The sequence below is a fragment of the Haliotis rufescens genome, unplaced genomic scaffold (genome assembly GCF_023055435.1).
Source record: "Haliotis rufescens isolate VD_foot unplaced genomic scaffold, xgHalRufe1.0.p SCAF_479, whole genome shotgun sequence".
Lineage (NCBI taxonomy): Eukaryota > Metazoa > Mollusca > Gastropoda > Lepetellida > Haliotidae > Haliotis > Haliotis rufescens.
Genome location: NW_025964200.1, coordinates 6,450 through 24,902, shown reverse-complemented (window position 1 = coordinate 24,902; position 18,453 = coordinate 6,450). Strand labels below are relative to the sequence as shown.

At 43.8% G+C, this 18,453-nt stretch overlaps 1 protein-coding gene across 1 annotated transcript; it reads left to right on the top strand.

The window, feature by feature from the left end:
• Window positions 1-1,331: 1,331 nt before the first annotated feature.
• On the top strand, window positions 1,332-17,712 carry LOC125372766 (regulator of telomere elongation helicase 1 homolog). The gene is made up of 7 exons (XM_048383371.1): window positions 1,332-1,434; window positions 3,588-3,705; window positions 4,370-4,598; window positions 4,908-4,992; window positions 7,230-7,311; window positions 11,948-12,008; window positions 12,214-17,712. Exons 2-7 carry the CDS (start codon window positions 3,604-3,606, stop codon window positions 12,300-12,302), a joined length of 648 nt encoding a protein of 215 aa, XP_048239328.1. The 5' UTR covers window positions 1,332-1,434; window positions 3,588-3,603; the 3' UTR covers window positions 12,303-17,712.
• The last annotated feature ends 741 nt before the right edge of the window (window positions 17,713-18,453 follow it).

The following is an 18,453-nucleotide window of genomic DNA, read 5'->3' as shown; positions in this document are numbered from 1 at the left end:
TGACGACAGCAGAATAAACAAGCTTACGATTATGACAAAACACCTTTACAGAGTTTATATATACTCAAAGAGCCCTGACTGGACAGAGTGTCAGCTCCTACTGCTCTTCTGAACCGACGATCAATTACCAGGGAATGGTAAACATTCAATCTGGTTGATTTTTTGCGAATGAAGTGCAATCTGAGACCAAGATGACAGCGATGTTCGAAGTTGATCTATGTGAAATCTAGAGCATGGTTTTCGCTGACACAAGCAGGACAAGACTTCTTAATATTCATGTCAATTCTTAACTAATCAGAGGTACATCCTTAAATTTTTAATAAATTTCACCTTATGTGAAAATGTCACAACTGCACGTGTGCACACAACAATGTAAATAACTGAGTGCTATCACTAGATAAACATTACTAATGGTTAATCATGCAAATTAACTCCATTGCCCAGCTTCAAGCTGGTAACATAGAGTTAGATCAGCCAGCCAGAGCGCAAAACTGAGCTTCAAAACAAATTTAGTGATTTTGCAAGATTCCAGTGGCAAGAGGAACCATTCATGATTTTGTCTAATTTTGACAGGGTGGGAAGACTTCCCTCCGTATCTCCCCTAAAAAATATATACCCTATACCTAACAAGATTGAGCGGCAATGCATACATATACAACTTTTGAAGGTGAGATACGGGCGCAAGTCTTACCTATTGACACATCCGTAACCAAGGTAACCTTGCAAATTTTATGTTTTTGGTACATTATTATTGTTTTCCTGTCTATTTTAGCAGTGACAAACAGTGGCCTATCAAAATAAAATAGGTATTGTCAGAAGCTGGTTTTGACAAGCTGTTTATCTGTCAGTGTACCAGTGATTAACAGTCAAAAGGTCTCTACTGTATGAAAAGGTTTATACGCACATAAATAAAATTAATCCAAAATCGCTGTGCTTGATCCTGAGTAAATACTTTCTGAATTTTGAAACGGTAAATGAGAAGATGAACACAGATGGTCACGAATGAACTGCAGTTGTTTGAATATACACAAAACCACAAAATTGTCAGTATGTGTGCCTCACAGGTACTTTCTACATCAACGTAAAGAAAACAGTATCTAAACAGGACAACCCGTTGAGAAGAAAAAACGAACAAACCTCAAGATAAAACGGTAACGACCTCACAGAGTGTTTCAACTAAACTCCGCGCTACTTATATGTGACGTCACTTCTGGTAGAAACGATTGGCTGTTGGGATTATGAACGGTTTATTGATTGGCTCGCAGGTTATTTTTCGCGTATTTCATTGGTCTTTTGAGTTGAACCGGATATAATAAGATTAGACCTGAGGTCATGTTCAAAAATGGCCGCCACATGTGTTTACATTTTGAATGCAACACAATTAATGTTGCCCGAATCGTTTTAACTGATATGAAAATCACCGAAGTAATTTTGGTGAGATTGCCCCTTCTACCAAACTTCTCGTTAATGATACCATACCAGCTGCATACCAAATGTACAAATATTGGTCACGTTGACACAAATATTATCATAATCATTTTCCAATTTTCGCGGGAAATCTTGTGTCATTCACTATAATTCGCTGTTCAGTGTCACTGTCAGATGTGGTTGGATACTGTGCAAGCCGTAGATTGTTTTACAGGCTGCAAGTTGAGCAGTCGATTGTCAGTTTTGCCACAAGCAGTAAAAGATGAGGTGCAGCAACTGCCAACTATTGATGCCCTCCGCATTATTAACTATTAATTTGTTTTAAGATCCCCTGTACGTGTTACGGGTTTTCTGACGTTTAGAAACAGTTTTCTCGCTAGCCACAAGGACAGCCGTAAAACATCTCTATCACTTATAAAAGACAACTTTATCTTAAAATCAAGCCATCGATTGAGTATTTACAATATTTCGTCACACCAAAAAATATGACATTTTCAAATAGAAAGTCAGAATATATAAACATTTGGGGAGGGTCATGATTAATGGATATTTAATAATAAAATTTAAAGTGCTTTTGCATTTTGACTTTTCGGGGATGGCCTTTAAAAAATGTACAAGGACATGGCGAGGGTCCTTATTTTCTATATGTGCATCAAAAACCTCTGACTCACCCCACACTGTAATGATTTTTGACCGTCCCTAATCATTCACATGAAATCCAGGAACAAAATAAGAATAAATATCAGATATTGGAGCCTAAGAACATGAACAGAAAGAAAATAACATCACCCATAGGGTAGAAAGTAGGGCTGTGATGGGTACTTGGTCGAGTGAGTGCTGAAAAGGACCGGGGTACCAACAGAACCACCCTGACCTGTGGCTAGTCTCATGATATATGGTTTAATGACAATATTGTAGATTCTATAACTCCATGGTTACACTACAAGTCACAAATGTCGACATTTCTTTCTGACTGCATGCATTCCTTCTGACTTTTATATGTTTCAGTCAATTTCAATGTATGCATGACCAGATCGTTTTATACATGTAACTAAATACATTTTGCTAGGGCTCCGGTTAAACAATTCCCAATCAGATATTTTGTACATAACTCTTGAGACCTACAGCAGGTAAGTGGGTAGTGTCGGGTAATTCAGGATTGGTTACCCATGTAGTAAATTAAGACTCATGACAGCAGAAGTGTTTTGCACATGTGTGGTGATACTTAATGCTCATTCATCAGTGTGTGTTTATGGTTTAACACCGCACTCAGCAATATTCCAGCTATATGATAGAGCATCAATCCATGCATTTGGGATACAATGACATGCATTAACCAAGTCAGTGAACCTGACCACCCAATCTTGTGAGTAGCCCTTAACAACAAGCATCGTCGCCTCTTACGACATGTATTGGTTGCTGAAGATCTGTTCTAACCCTTTCTTCACAGGTAGTTATTGGTTAGTGGAAGCCATTGACACACCGGTCTTGGTGAAAGCAATATGATATGATATTCTCATCAATCAGTGTTCATGATGTCACAGATCAATGTCATATCATCAGAATTATATGCAGGCTTCACTGAATTTTCTTTGCATGGTTGAGATTTTATCTTGTTTTCACCATTGTCTCTCTTAATTACAATGGGTAATATAAGAGAAGTCCTCATCTCAGAAGAACAAGATTATCTGTTCCTCAGGCATGAATATTTTAATTCCAGAAGTAAGGGCTAGGTGCTTACACCAAACACTTATGTGCTTCAACGATAATCATTTTTTCTTTAAGTATGTCATATAAAGAAAGAAAGAAACAAATTGTGCTGAACAAAGTTCCTAGGCCAGGCAGTGTGTTACATAGGCCTACTGTGGCATTACACCGAAATTGTCTAATGGTGGCAACGCCCAGTGCTAGTTGAGAAAAATAATCTAAGCACATTGTCATAGCGTATTATGTGCATCTTACTCTTCACACAGTTGGAAAAAAGAATGGGCACTATGGACCTAAAATATGGTACCATGATCTGCTGAAGTTTAAAATGTAAATGCATCTTGTTCACATGCTTCATGACATGTTGTAATTATTGTAAATATTGTAGATGTGGAGTCCACAATGGATGGATTGATGTGTTTGTACTCTGTGTGTTTATTGTTTTGTTACAGACTTGAGACAACAAGAATGACACAGTTAAGTGTGCGAGGGGTGTCAATTGACTTTCCCTTTGAACCATATGAATGCCAGAAGGCTTTTATGGAAAAAGTCATTGAATGTCTTCAGAGGGTAAGCATCTCACCACTTTTAAGCTGATGCTGAGACAATTGATTTATGGATGCACAAATGTACAAAACACTACTTTTGCTATTATGTTGAATCAGATTTTCAACATGGCCACCATGAGCTATATTGAAAAAGCTATTTATGACCATTACTCTGCAGTTCTTATGCAAAATGTAATGAAATGTGGTCTGTGTGTAGTTACTAGTGGGTCTCAACATATGTGATCCTCTGTTAGCAAAATTTCATTCTTTTACCTATATTTCACCTTTGAACTTCAACCATGCTCTTAAATTCTCTCAAAATGCATTTCCTCACACTAAGTATAATCTCCGAAGAAACCACTTGACCAATGATATTTGTCACATGAATTTGTTTGAGAGGTTTGAGTCTCATTTTCAAAATGTCTGCAAAATGTAATGAAATTTGGTATTGTTTAGTTAATTTTGTGATTCATATTTGTCTGTAATACTCTTGTATTTTCTCAAAATGCATAATATAATTAGAAATTTTCCCAGAAATTGTTGGACTGAGGGAACTGAACTTTGAAGTGTATGTTTCTCCATTTGATGACATCATATTAGCTCAAATTATTAAACCTATGTTTGAGTCTATATTTGGAAATATTTCTGTCTTTTGTTGAATGTGTTGATGGACATGATTGTTCCAGGAGAAACATGGAATTCTGGAGAGTCCCACAGGAACAGGCAAAACACTCTGTCTGTTGTGTTCTTCTCTGGCATGGCTTCAAGGTCGTAAGGCTCAAGTTGACCTCAACAAGCAGATGGGTGTGGCATCATTATTTGGTGACAAGGAAAACCTTCAAGATGACTTAATGAAAAAAATCTCGTCCAAACTCCAGCAATCGTCTGGTTCTTCATGGGGTACCAATGAGTATGGTGTGTATAAATATGAAGACTTTTGTTTTTGTTAAAGCATGTAACATTAGTGTGACAAACATTTGAGCTGCATGTATTGATTTAAAAGATATTTTATTTATTTCTGTTGATCAGTATTTATGAATGTGTCAATAGAATTGAAGAAATTACCCTGTGCTCATTTAGTAAATGTGTTCAAAATAATTTCATCTTAGTGTGATAGTAACATATTCAAGTGTAATTCAAGAATTCACTGATTGTGTCAACTTTTTGCCATGACTCGACTTGAATACTGACAGATTGCTATTTAAACAATGTCCCTTATACAAGTGGTTCCGAAGATCATCTATGCGTCCAGGACACATTCTCAGCTGTCTCAGGCTGTTCAGGAGCTGAAGAGGACGACATACAACACGTAGGTCTCCATAGCATTGCAGTAGTTGGATGGGGGTGACAGTGTGTGATGTGGCTGTTTATGGGTTGTCCTTGCCCTTGCAGTAACCACTGGTTTGCTTGACACATACCAGATTACCAACAGGCCTGCTAACTGTGACTTCAAACAAAGTTCACTCATTTACTCTCCTATTGTGATATCAAGGGAAGGCTGTCAATTGTTGTTATCTGGGTTGCAGTGTCAGCTTTGGTATCCTGGGGTCTAGGGAGCACCTGTGAAGTGTGCTGTGGTTATGTGTTACAGTGTCATGTAGGGTCCAGGGAGCACCTGTGAAGTGTGCTGTGGTTATGTGTTACAGTGTCATGTAGGGTCCAGGGAGCACCTGTGAAGTGTGCTGTGGTTATGTGTTACAGTGTCATGTAGGGTCCAGGGAGCACCTGTGAAGTGTGCTGTGGTTGTGTGTTACAGTGTCACCTAGGGTCCAGGGAGCACCTGTGAAGTGTGCTGTGGTTGTGTGTTACAGTGTCACCTAGGGTCCAGGGAGCACCTGTGAAGTGTGCTGTGGTTGTGTGTTACAGTGTCACCTAGGGTCCAGGGAGCACCTGTGAAGTGTGCTGTGGTTGTGTGTTACAGTGTCATGTAGGGTCCAGGGAGCACCTGTGAAGTGTGCTGTGGGTGTGTGTTACAGTGTCACCTAGGGTCCAGGGAGCACCTGTGAAGTGTGCTGTGGTTGTGTGTTACAGTGTCACCTAGGGTCCAGGGAGCACCTGTGAAGTGTGCTGTGGGTGTGTGTTACAGTGTCACCTTGGGTCCAGGGAGCACCTGTGAAGTGTGCTGTGGTTGTGTGTTACAGTGTCATGTAGGGTCCAGGGAGCACCTGTGAAGTGTGCTGTGGTTGTGTGTTACAGTGTCATGTAGGGTCCAGGGAGCACCTGTGAAGTGTGCTGTGGGTGTGTGTTACAGTGTCATGTAGGGTCCAGGGAACACCTGTGAAGTGTGCTGTGGTTGTGTGTTACAGTGTCACCTAGGGTCCAGGGAGCACCTGTGAAGTGTGCCGTGGTTGTGTGTTACAGTGTCATGTAGGGTCCAGGGAACATCTGTGAAGTGTGCTGTGGTTGTGTGTTACAGTGTCATGTAGGGTCCAGGGAGCACCTGTGAAGTGTGCTGTGGTTGTGTGTTACAGTGTCATGTAGGGTCCAGGGAACACCTGTGAAGTGTGCTGTGGTTGTGTGTTACAGTGTCACCTAGGGTCCAGGGAGCACCTGTGAAGTGTGCTGTGGTTGTGTGTTACAGTGTCACCTAGGGTCCAGGGAGCACCTGTGAAGTGTGCTGTGGTTGTGTGTTACAGTGTCACCTAGGGTCCAGGGAGCACCTGTGAAGTGTGCTGTGGTTGTGTGTTACAGTGTCATGTAGGGTCCAGGGAACACCTGTGAAGTGTGCTGTGGTTGTGTGTTACAGTGTCACCTAGGGTCCAGGGAGCACCTGTGAAGTGTGCTGTGGTTATGTGTTACAGTTCCACCTATGGTCCAGGGAGCACCTGTGAAGTGTGCTGTGGTTGTGTGTTACAGTGTCACCTAGGGTCCAGGGAGCACCTGTGAAGTGTGCTGTGGTTGTGTGTTACAGTGTCACCTAGGGTCCAGGGAGCACCTGTAAAGTGTGCTGTGGTTGTGTGTTACAGTGTCAACTCCTGTGTCCTGGGATCCAGGGAGCACCTGTGAAGTGTGCTGTGGTTGTGTGTTACAGTGTCACCTAGGGGCCAGGGAGCACCTGTAAAGTGTGCTGTGGTTGTGTGTTACAGTGTCACCTAGGGTCCAGGGAGCACCTGTGAAGTGTGCTGTGGTTGTGTGTTACAGTGTCACCTAGGGGCCAGGGAGCACCTGTAAAGTGTACTGTGGTTGTGTGTTACAGTGTCACCTAGGGTCCAGGGAGCACCTGTGAAGTGTGCTGTGGTTGTGTGTTACAGTGTCACCTTGGGGCCAGGGAGCACCTGTAAAGTGTGCTGTGGTTGTGTGTTACAGTGTCAACTCCTGTGTCCTGGGATCCAGGGAGCACCTGTGAAGTGTGCTGTGGTTGTGTGTTACAGTGACACCTAGGGACCAGGGAGCACCTGTAAAGTGTGCCGTGGTTGTGTGTTACAGTGTCAACTCCTGTGTCCTGGGATCCAGGGAGCACCTGTGAAGTGTGCTGTGGTTGTGTGTTACAGTGACACCTAGGGACCAGGGAGCACCTGTAAAGTGTGCCGTGGTTGTGTGTTACAGTGTCAACTCCTGTGTCCTGGGATCCAGGGAGCAGCTGTGTATTGATGAGAAAGTCAGCAAGGAAACAAACAACACATCTAAGGTAACCATGGATCCATAGAAAAACCTGGTGAACCCGATCTTAAATAGCCTCTGTCCAATTTTTCATAGGTGAGTCTGACCTCTGTCCTTCTTCTCTTTGGTTAGACTACAATAGCCAGGCCTCTGTCCATTTTCTCATAGGTTAGTCAACAACAGCCTGACCTCTGTCCTTCCCTTTTGTTTGTCTAGAATAGCCTGACCTCTGTCCTTCTTCTCTTTGGTTAGTCTAGAATAGCCTGACCTCTGTCCTTCTTCTCTTTGGTTTGTCTACAATAGCCTGACCTGTGTCCTTCTCTTTGGTTGGTCTACAATAGCCTGACCTCTGTCCTTCTTCTCTTTGGTTAGTCTAGAATAGCCTGACCTCTGTCCTTCTTCTCTTTGGTTAGTCTAGAATAGCCTGACCTCTGTCCTTCTTCTCTTTGGTTAGTCTAGAATAGCCTGACCTCTGTCCTTCTTCTCTTTGGTTAGTCTAGAATAGCCTGACCTCTGTCCTTCTTCTCTTTGGTTAGTCTACAATAGCCTGACCTCTGTCCTTCTTCTCTTTGGTTAGTCTAGAATAGCCTGACCTCTGTCCTACTTCTCTTTGGTTAGTCTAGAATAGCCTGACCTCTGTCCTTCTTCTCTTTGGTTTGTCTACAATAGCCTGACCTCTGTCCTTCTTCTCTTTGGTTAGACTACAATAGCCAGGCCTCTGTCCATTTTCTCATAGGTTAGTCAACAACAGCCTGACCTCTGTCCTTCCCTTTGGTTAGTCTAGAATAGCCTGACCTCTGTCCTACTTCTCTTTGGTTAGTCTAGAATAGCCTGACCTCTGTCCTTCTTCTCTTTGGTTTGTCTACAATAGCCTGACCTCTGTCCTTCTTCTCTTTGGTTAGACTACAATAGCCAGGCCTCTGTCCATTTTCTCATAGGTTAGTCAACAACAGCCTGACCTCTGTCCTTCCCTTTGGTTTGTCTAGAATAGCCTGACCTCTGTCCTTCTTCTCTTTGGTTAGTCTAGAATAGCCTGACCTCCGTCCTTCTTCTCTTTCGTTAGTCTAGAATAGCCTGACCTATGTCCTTCTTCTCTTTGGTTCGTCTACAATAGCCTGACCTCTGTCCTTCTTCTCTTTGGTTAGTCTAGAATAGCCTGACCTCTGTCCTTCTTCTCTTTGGTTAGTCTAGAATAGCCTGACCTCTGTCCTTCTTCTCTTTGGTTAGTCTAGAATAGCCTGACCTCTGTCCTTCTTCTCTTTGGTTAGTCTACAATAGCCTGACCTCTGTCCTACTTCTCTTTGGTTAGTCTAGAATAGCCTGACCTCTGTCCTTCTTCTCTTTGGTTTGTCTACAATAGCCTGACCTCTGTCCTTCTTCTCTTTGGTTAGACTACAATAGCCAGGCCTCTGTCCATTTTCTCATAGGTTAGTCAACAACAGCCTGACCTCTGTCCTTCCCTTTGGTTTGTCTAGAATAGCCTGACCTCTGTCCTTCTTCTCTTTGGTTAGTCTAGAATAGCCTGACCTCTGTCCTTCTTCTCTTTCGTTAGTCTAGAATAGCCTGACCTATGTCCTTCTTCTCTTTGGTTCGTCTACAATAGCCTGACCTCTGTCCTTCTTCTCTTTGGTTAGTCTAGAATAGCCTGACCTCTGTCCTTCTTCTCTTTGGTTAGTCTAGAATAGCCTGACCTCTGTCCTTCTTCTCTTTGGTTAGTCTAGAATAGCCTGACCTCTGTCCTTCTTCTCTTTGGTTAGTCTACAATAGCCTGACCTCTGTCCTACTTCTCTTTGGTTAGTCTAGAATAGCCTGACCTCTGTCCTTCTTCTCTTTGGTTTGTCTACAATAGCCTGACCTCTGTCCTTCTTCTCTTTGGTTAGACTACAATAGCCAGGCCTCTGTCCATTTTCTCATAGGTTAGTCAACAACAGCCTGACCTCTGTCCTTCCCTTTGGTTTGTCTAGAATAGCCTGACCTCTGTCCTTCTTCTCTTTGGTTAGTCTAGAATAGCCTGACCTCTGTCCTTCTTCTCTTTCGTTAGTCTAGAATAGCCTGACCTATGTCCTTCTTCTCTTTGGTTCGTCTACAATAGCCTGACCTCTGTCCTTCTTCTCTTTGGTTAGTCTAGAATAGCCTGACCTCTGTCCTTCTTCTCTTTGGTTAGTCTAGAATAGCCTGACCTCTGTCCTTCTTCTCTTTGGTTAGTCTAGAATAGCCTGACCTCTGTCCTTCTTCTCTTTGGTTAGTCTACAATAGCCTGACCTCTGTCCTACTTCTCTTTGGTTAGTCTAGAATAGCCTGACCTCTGTCCTTCTTCTCTTTGGTTTGTCTACAATAGCCTGACCTCTGTCCTTCTTCTCTTTGGTTAGACTACAATAGCCAGGCCTCTGTCCATTTTCTCATAGGTTAGTCAACAACAGCCTGACCTCTGTCCTTCCCTTTGGTTTGTCTAGAATAGCCTGACCTCTGTCCTTCTTCTCTTTGGTTAGTCTAGAATAGCCTGACCTCTGTCCTTCTTCTCTTTGGTTAGTCTAGAATAGCCTGACCTCTGTCCTTCTTCTCTTTGGTTAGTCTAGAATAGCCTGACCTCTGTCCTTCTTCTCTTTGGTTAGTCTAGAAAAGCCTGACCTCTGTCCTTCTTCTCTTTGGTTCGTCTACAATAGCCTGACCTCTGTCCTTCTTCTCTTTGGTTAGTCTAGAATAGCCTGACCTCTGTCCTTCTTCTCTTTGGTTAGTCTAGAATAGCCTGACCTCTGTCCTTCTTCTCTTTGGTTAGTCTACAATAGCCTGACCTCTGTCCTACTTCTCTTTGGTTAGTCTAGAATAGCCTGACCTCTGTCCTTCTTCTCTTTGGTTTGTCTACAATAGCCTGACCTCTGTCCTTCTTCTCTTTGGTTAGACTACAATAGCCAGGCCTCTGTCCATTTTCTCATAGGTTAGTCAACAACAGCCTGACCTCTGTCCTTCCCTTTGGTTTGTCTAGAATAGCCTGACCTCTGTCCTTCTTCTCTTTGGTTAGTCTAGAATAGCCTGACCTCTGTCCTTCTTCTCTTTCGTTAGTCTAGAATAGCCTGACCTATGTCCTTCTTCTCTTTGGTTCGTCTACAATAGCCTGACCTCTGTCCTTCTTCTCTTTGGTTAGTCTAGAATAGCCTGACCTCTGTCCTTCTTCTCTTTGGTTAGTCTAGAATAGCCTGACCTCTGTCCTTCTTCTCTTTGGTTAGTCTAGAATAGCCTGACCTCTGTCCTTCTTCTCTTTGGTTAGTCTACAATAGCCTGACCTCTGTCCTACTTCTCTTTGGTTAGTCTAGAATAGCCTGACCTCTGTCCTTCTTCTCTTTGGTTTGTCTACAATAGCCTGACCTCTGTCCTTCTTCTCTTTGGTTAGACTACAATAGCCAGGCCTCTGTCCATTTTCTCATAGGTTAGTCTACAACAGCCTGACCTCTGTCCTTCCCTTTGGTTTGTCTAGAATAGCCTGACCTCTGTCCTTCTTCTCTTTGGTTAGTCTAGAATAGCCTGACCTCTGTCCTTCTTCTCTTTGGTTAGTCTAGAATAGCCTGACCTCTGTCCTTCTTCTCTTTGGTTAGTCTAGAATAGCCTGACCTCTGTCCTTCTTCTCTTTGGTTAGTCTAGAAAAGCCTGACCTCTGTCCTTCTTCTCTTTGGTTCGTCTACAATAGCCTGACCTCTGTCCTTCTTCTCTTTGGTTAGTCTAGAATAGCCTGACCTCTGTCCTTCTTCTCTTTGGTTAGTCTAGAATAGCCTGACCTCTGTCCTTCTTCTCTTTGGTTAGTCTAGAATAGCCTGACCTCTGTCCTTCTTCTCTTTAGTTAGTCTAGAATAGCCTGACCTCTGTCCTTCTTCTCTTTGGTTAGTCTAGAATAGCCTGACCTCTGTCCTTCTTCTCTTTGGTTAGTCTAGAATAGCCTGACCTCTGTCCTTCTTCTCTTTAGTTAGTCTAGAATAGCCTGACCTCTGTCCTTCTTCTCTTTGGTTAGTCTAGAATAGCCTGACCTCTGTCCTTCTTCTCCTAGGTTAGTCTACAATAGCCTGACCTCTGTCCTTCTTCTCTTTGGTTAGTCTACAATAGCCTGACCTCTGTCCTTCTTCTCTTTGGTTAGTCTACAATAGCCTGACCTCTGTCCTTCTTCTCTTTGGTTAGTCTACAATAGCCTGACCTCTGTCCTTCTTCTCTTTGGTTAGTCTACAATAGCCTGACCTCTGTCCTTCTTCTCTTTGGTTAGTCTACAATAGCCTGACCTCTGTCCTCCTTCTCTTTGGTTTGTCTAAAATAGCCTGACCTTGGTCCTTCTTCTCTTTGGTTTGTCTAAAATAGCCTGACCTCTATCCTTCTTCTCTTTGGTTTGGCTACAATAGCCTGACCTGTGTCCTTCTCTTTGGTTGGTCTACAATAGCCTGACCTCTGTCCTTCTTCTCCTTGGTTAGTCTACAATAGCCTGACCTCTGTCCTTCTTCTCTTTGGTTTGTCTAGAATAGCCTGTCCCCTGTCCACCTCGGTTAATGAAGAATACATGTGATGTTTACTCATGATCAGTTAATGTGTGAAGTGTCATGTCCCAGGTGGGCTCATAATCTTTAGCGACACATTCTGATGATGTTTCTACTACTGACATGTTTCCCCCTGTTTGTTGTGTTCTGTAGGTGCATATGTGCAGAGCCAAGGTGCAGGCAAGGCGATGTCACTACTACAACGTGCTGGATGGTGAGTATACAGCATCCCCCATTCAGTGATACCTGTCACTGTCATTGTCCCCACTTCTCAGATGTTCCTATGCAAATGGGAATGCTTCAAGTAAAGGATAAAACAGTTTTGGTTGAAAATGGAAAACAGCAAGCAAGGGAAAAGCCTGAGGGATGAAGACAGATGGTAGTGTGTGTGATGTCTCATCTGCCTGGCTTTCTTTCAGATATGAAGAAAACTAGTGAAGCCCGTCAGATTTTGGGCTCTGTCGTGGACATTGAAGACCTGGTGTCCAAGGGCAAGAAAAACAAGTAAGCTCACATCAAGTCTCCTGCACCATTAGCACAATACCATGTATCCTGTAACTAGGCAGTGTGAGCCCTCCTCACCCCGATGGTAAGTTGAGCCGTCTTGTTGTGACACTCCTCACCCAGATGGAAAGTTGAGCCGTCTTGTTGTGACACTCCTCACCCAGATGGTAAGTTGAGCCGTCTTGTTGTGACACTCCTCACCCAGATGGTAAGTTGAGCCGTCTTGTTGTGAGCCCTCCTCACCCAGATGGTAAGTTGAGCCGTCTTGTTGTGACACTCCTCACCCAGATGGTAAGTTGAGCCGTCTTGTTGTGAGCCCTCCTCACCCAGATGGTAAGTTGAGCCGTCTTGTTGTGACACTCCTCACCCAGATGGTAAGTTGAGCCGTCTTGTTGTGACACTCCTCACCCAGATGGTAAGTTGAGCCGTCTTGTTGTGACACTCCTCACCCAGATGGTAAGTTGAGCCGTCTTGTTGTGACACTCCTCACCCAGATGGAAAGTTGAGCAGCACTCCTCACCCAGATGGTAAGTTGAGCCGTCTTGTTGTGACACTCCTCACCCAGATGGTACGTTGAGCCATCTTGTTGTGAGCCCTCCTCACCCAGATGGTAAGTTGAGCCGTCTTGTTGTGACACTCCTCACCCAGATGGTACGTTGAGCCGTCTTGTTGTGAGCCCTCCTCACCCAGATGGAAAGTTGAGCCGTCTTGTTGTGACACTCCTCACCCAGATGGTAAGTTGAGCCGTCTTGTTGTGAGCCCTCCTCACCCAGATGGTAAGTTGAGCCGTCTTGTTGTGACACTCCTCACCCAGATGGAAAGTTGAGCAGCACTCCTCACCCAGATGGTAAGTTGAGCCGTCTTGTTGTGACACTCCTCACCCAGATGGTAAGTTGAGCCGTCTTGTTGTGAGCCCTCCTCACCCAGATGGTAAGTTGAGCCGTCTTGTTGTGACACTCCTCACCCAGATGGTACGTTGAGCCGTCTTGTTGTGAGCCCTCCTCACCCAGATGGAAAGTTGAGCCGTCTTGTTGTGACACTCCTCACCCAGATGGTAAGTTGAGCCGTCTTGTTGTGAGCCCTCCTCACCCAGATGGTAAGTTGAGCCGTCTTGTTGTGACACTCCTCACCCAGATGGAAAGTTGAGCAGCACTCCTCACCCAGATGGTAAGTTGAGCCGTCTTGTTGTGACACTCCTCACCCAGATGGTACGTTGAGCCGTCTTGTTGTGAGCCCTCCTCACCCAGATGGTAAGTTGAGCCGTCTTGTTGTGACACTCCTCACCCAGATGGTACGTTGAGCCGTCTTGTTGTGAGCCCTCCTCACCCAGATGGAAAGTTGAGCCGTCTTGTTGTGACACTCCTCACCCAGATTGAAAGTTGAGCCGTCTTGTTGTGACACTCCTCACCCAGATGGAAAGTTGAGCGGTCTTGTTGTGACACTCCTCACCCAGATGGTAAGTTGAGCCGTCTTGTTGTGACGCTCCTCACCCAGATGGTAAGTTGAGCCGTCTTGTTGTGACACTCCTCACCCAGATGGTAAGTTGAGCCGTCTTGTTGTGACACTCCTCACCCAGATGGTAAGTTGAGCCGTCTTGTTGTGACACTCCTCACCCAGATGGTAAGTTGAGCAGCACTCCTCACCCAGATGGTAAGTTGAGCAGCCCTCCTTACCCAGATGGTAAGTTGAGCCGTCTTGTTGTGACACTCCTCACCCAGATGGTAAGTTGAGCCGTCTTGTTGTGACACTCCTCACCCAGATGGTAAGTTGAGCCGTCTTGTTGTGACACTCCTCACCCAGATGGTAAGTTGAGCAGCACTCCTCACCCAGATGGTAAGTTGAGCCGTCTTGTTGTGACACTCCTCACCCAGATGGTAAGTTGAGCCGTCTTGTTGTGACACTCCTCACCCAGATGGTAAGTTGAGCCGTCTTGTTGTGACACTCCTCACCCAGATGGTAAGTTGAGCCGTCTTGTTGTGACACTCCTCACCCAGATGGTAAGTTGAGCCGTCTTGTTGTGACACTCAGGAGTCTGCAGAGGAGCAAGTAACTGAAGAAAAAGATCCACCTGGAGAATCTGGCTTGGCTCCCCCTTTACCACTGGCAAAAGCATTTGTACTCAGCAGTAAGGGGATAAAAGATAGAAATATTTGCCCTAGTGTCACAGGCTAAGGACCATCTTCAAGCATTAGCCCATTCCCTAATTTGGCTAGTTGAGTTAAATAGGCTGTCTTGCTTATCCCACAATTTGCAAAAATATTGTCGTGACCAGTGACTGAGTGAGTCGCAAGTACGGCCAACCTAGACTAGCCAGACAACAGCAAAAACAACCAGTATCAGTTGTCATCAGTTTAACAATTAGCATCTCATTCGTTGGTTATTCTTAGTTAGGGTTTGTAATGTATTTGGAGGAAGATCAGTAGTAATTTAGTAAAATGCCCAGTTACAGATTTAGACACATTAACACGATCCATATTTAATCAGTCTCAATGACTGAGACAATTCAGGTAAGACTTACCTTTACAATTAACCATTTTGTGCCACACCTTTTTGATAACTGTTTTGTTTATTGATAATTATTTGAGAACGACTGTAAGCCTGTTAGTAAGACTGTAAGCCATTTTGGAAGTATATTGTCAATATTATTCTGTATTCTGTGTGTGATTTGTGATCCTAAATACTCTTGCTGTGTTCGCGATGAAAATGTTACATGTGACCAATTAAAAATTAACACTAAGAATTAGAAACATATTTCGGTGTCAATAAATTTGTGAGACAGACTTTCTAAAGTTTGTACACGTTACGTTGTAGGCATGTGGTTGCTGTGAAATGAATAAATTATTTAACTTATCCCACCACAACAGTTTGCAATATTCCTTCTTGCTTCGATTATATAACAGTGTGGAACATTGTGAAGACAATAATCACCAGAACACACCCTCCGACCACCTCGCTCCCAGCATCCTCCTGTACTCACCACTTTTTCCTACATCGCCTGTAGTGAACGGACGTGTTTGCTTCCATTCCACATTTACAATTGGATTTGTTTGTCATTTCGGTTGGAATTGAATATCTTCCTATGCACATGTTTCTGCGGTACGGCTGGGGCGAGTCCAAATTTACTACCCGGGTACCCGCCCCCCATTACCCGACCCTACCCGGAGACCCACTCTAGGTCTCAGGAGATGTCTCTAAATGGCTGATTGGGAACTTTTTTAGCATAGCCCTGGCCAAACGTATTTAGATTCATGTATTACACAATCTGGTCATGCATACACTGAAGTTGACTTAAGTTACATCTTTATTCAACCATATGAAAAATCTGAAGGAATGGGTGCATATTCAGAAAGAAAAACAAACATTAATGACTTGTAGTGTAATTATAGATTTCTAGATAAGTTTAGTCATTAAACAATATATCACATGACTAACCATGGGTCCCGGTAGTCCTGTGGGTACTCGGGTCCTACTCAGTACCCACCCAACCCGGATACCCGAGTTACCTATCCCAGCCCTAATCCGCGGGTCCCTAGACATTTCTTTTCAGTAAATATATCATATAACGGCTGCTTACCTTACTCATACATGTTCTTTCCCTGCCATTGTTAAAAACCTTTCGCCACACGAAAGCTCCGTTTTGGTTTCCATTTCATGTGTTTTTACCTCCCTCGTTTTAAGTGAACGGTTGCGTTTCGTTTTATGTTTGTTATATTGTCCTTTCTTATTCTCTTTTTCTGTTTAAAACTTGAGATATTATGGACAATGTGGTCATTTCGGAGACAGTGTTGGTGTTGACGATGACCTTCTACGCCCTCTTCAAAAGTGCGTTGACTGCCATGGGAAGAATTCGGCTCATGATCCCCACGTAGGGGTCCCTGCCCTGACTGCTGGGTCAACTGCTTCTTGGACCAGCGATGCTCTGATTGTGCCCACTTATCCTCCCACCTTTTCTTACCTGGCTAAACTCAAAAAAAGGCTCACCAACAACTACAGCTCGAGACTTCAAACCCCTCTCGTAACCCTTGGCCATTGTTGTCCTTGTCTTGGGTCAGACAACCACTGGTGACCTCTCCTCAGGATGGTCATATTGACATGGAAGTCAATTCGGTTCTAAACTCACCACTCTGGTCTCTTTAGGGTACCCTTCCTACTTCAGTCGTCACCTGCAACGCCTTATCAGGCATCTCGGGCTGTTTGTTCTCCTCCTCGTCATTCAAGAACATGTTCATCATCTCCTGACAGGGTTCCCAGGCGTGTGTGATCTTCACCGAGGGCCGCCTCTTGCGCTTCAGCGCCTAGTGTTGCTACCTCTAAGGTTGAGGAGCAGCCACTCTCCACCTCTAAGGATCGGATCCTGTGGATCATGAATGTCCTTAAACTTAAGGATCCTGTCCCACTGCCTTCTGCGAAATGCTTCTTCAATCCCAAGATTACAATGCCATCTTACACAATCCCTGTTCATCATTTGGTCTCTGGGATTCTTGTGCTGTTGCAGCAGGCTTTGGATGAGGTCACCATTAAGGATTCACTGCCCAAACCCTGCCATCACGTCGTCCAGCTTTAAATAGCATGGGACTTTGTTTCCAACTTTGGCGTCTTCCCTTGATGCAGGCAATGCTAAGACATTGGGTCATTCCATGTCCTCACGCCTCAAGACAGATGATAGATCCCTCACCGTCCGTCGACTCTGACATTCATTTGTCCCTCCTGCCATTGTCGCTTATTACGACCTTCGTTCAGTGAATTGGCCTGCAGAAAACCTGTCGAGTGTTTACTTATCCTGCATTACTCCTTAATGCATTAACTGCTTTTTCTTGACAGAGAGAAAGAGCTGTGTGAAGATCCTGCTTGCAGAAGTTGTTTCAACTAGCTATGAGGCCAACCCTATCACACAGCAGCAGGGCTCTAACTGAAAGTGGCTATCAATGTTAAAAGCTGTGAAATTAATATTGCTATCACATAAAATCATGTTTAACACATTAATGTGTAATGTTTGGTATATAAGACACTTTGCCCAACCCCCCAAGTGGTACCAAAAACATATTGTGACCAAAGACAAGTTCTGTTTGTTCTTTCTTTCTTTTGAGTAATTGCATTACTACATATTGTGAGGGGAACTACAGTTCGAGAAACTCTTGTTGCAACGTAATTTCAGACCCAACGTTACCTGTAATCAGCCATAGTGGTGATGTATTACGGGACATGTGAAATTGACACACCCTGGGTTGAAGACAAAGTGGCAGTCTTGTTGAGTCCGTGTTCTGGCCTGCCCACTCAATTGCAAATGGGGATATGCAGTAGATCCAACCCTCTGTCCTACCGTGGGATACTTGCATACTGTTGGGTTAAAAAATATAGGGAATCAAAGTATTCCCCTTATTTATATACTTCACGAAGTCTGTTGTCCTTCCATCCTTCCATCTGTCTGTCACGTTTCGTTTCCGGAGCAGAACACAAAAACCATTAGAGATATCTTAACCAAACTTGGCACATAGATAGGTCTAGTGGTGAACTGGTCCCTTTTGATAGTTTGGGATTTTTTAAAAGATTATTTTTCAAGTTTCCCTGGCAACGACTTTGACTTAGACTAAAAATGGCTGTAGTCCTCGTTTCCGGAGCAGATCTTGAAAACCGTACAATATTTCTTCACCAAACTCGTCAGTGGTCAAGTGGTAAACTGGTGCCTTTGATGGTTTGGGATTTTTGAAAAACCTATTTTAGAAAACCGTACAATATTTCTTCACCAAACTCGTCAGTGTTCTAGTGGTAAACTGGTGCCTTTGATGGTTTGGGATTTTTGAAAAACCTATTTTAGAGTTTCCCTGGCAACGACTTTGACTTGGACTGAAAATGGTGGTAGTCCTCGTTTCGGGAGCGGATCTTGAAAACCGTAAATATTTCTGCCAAGCTTGGCATATAAATAGATCTAGTGGTTAACTGGTGTCTTTTGATCATTTGGGAGTTTGACGAATGTTTCCTTAGCAAGAGCATAACTTGGAAACCATTTACATATTCTACAAAAACATCTACGCAGGGTTGTCTGAGAACCATTACCATAATTACCTAATTGAGATGTATACCGGGTGACAAAGGAACTTGGACAAGGTATATGGTGAACTGTTGTGAAAACACATTTTACAAGTGGCACCTGAACC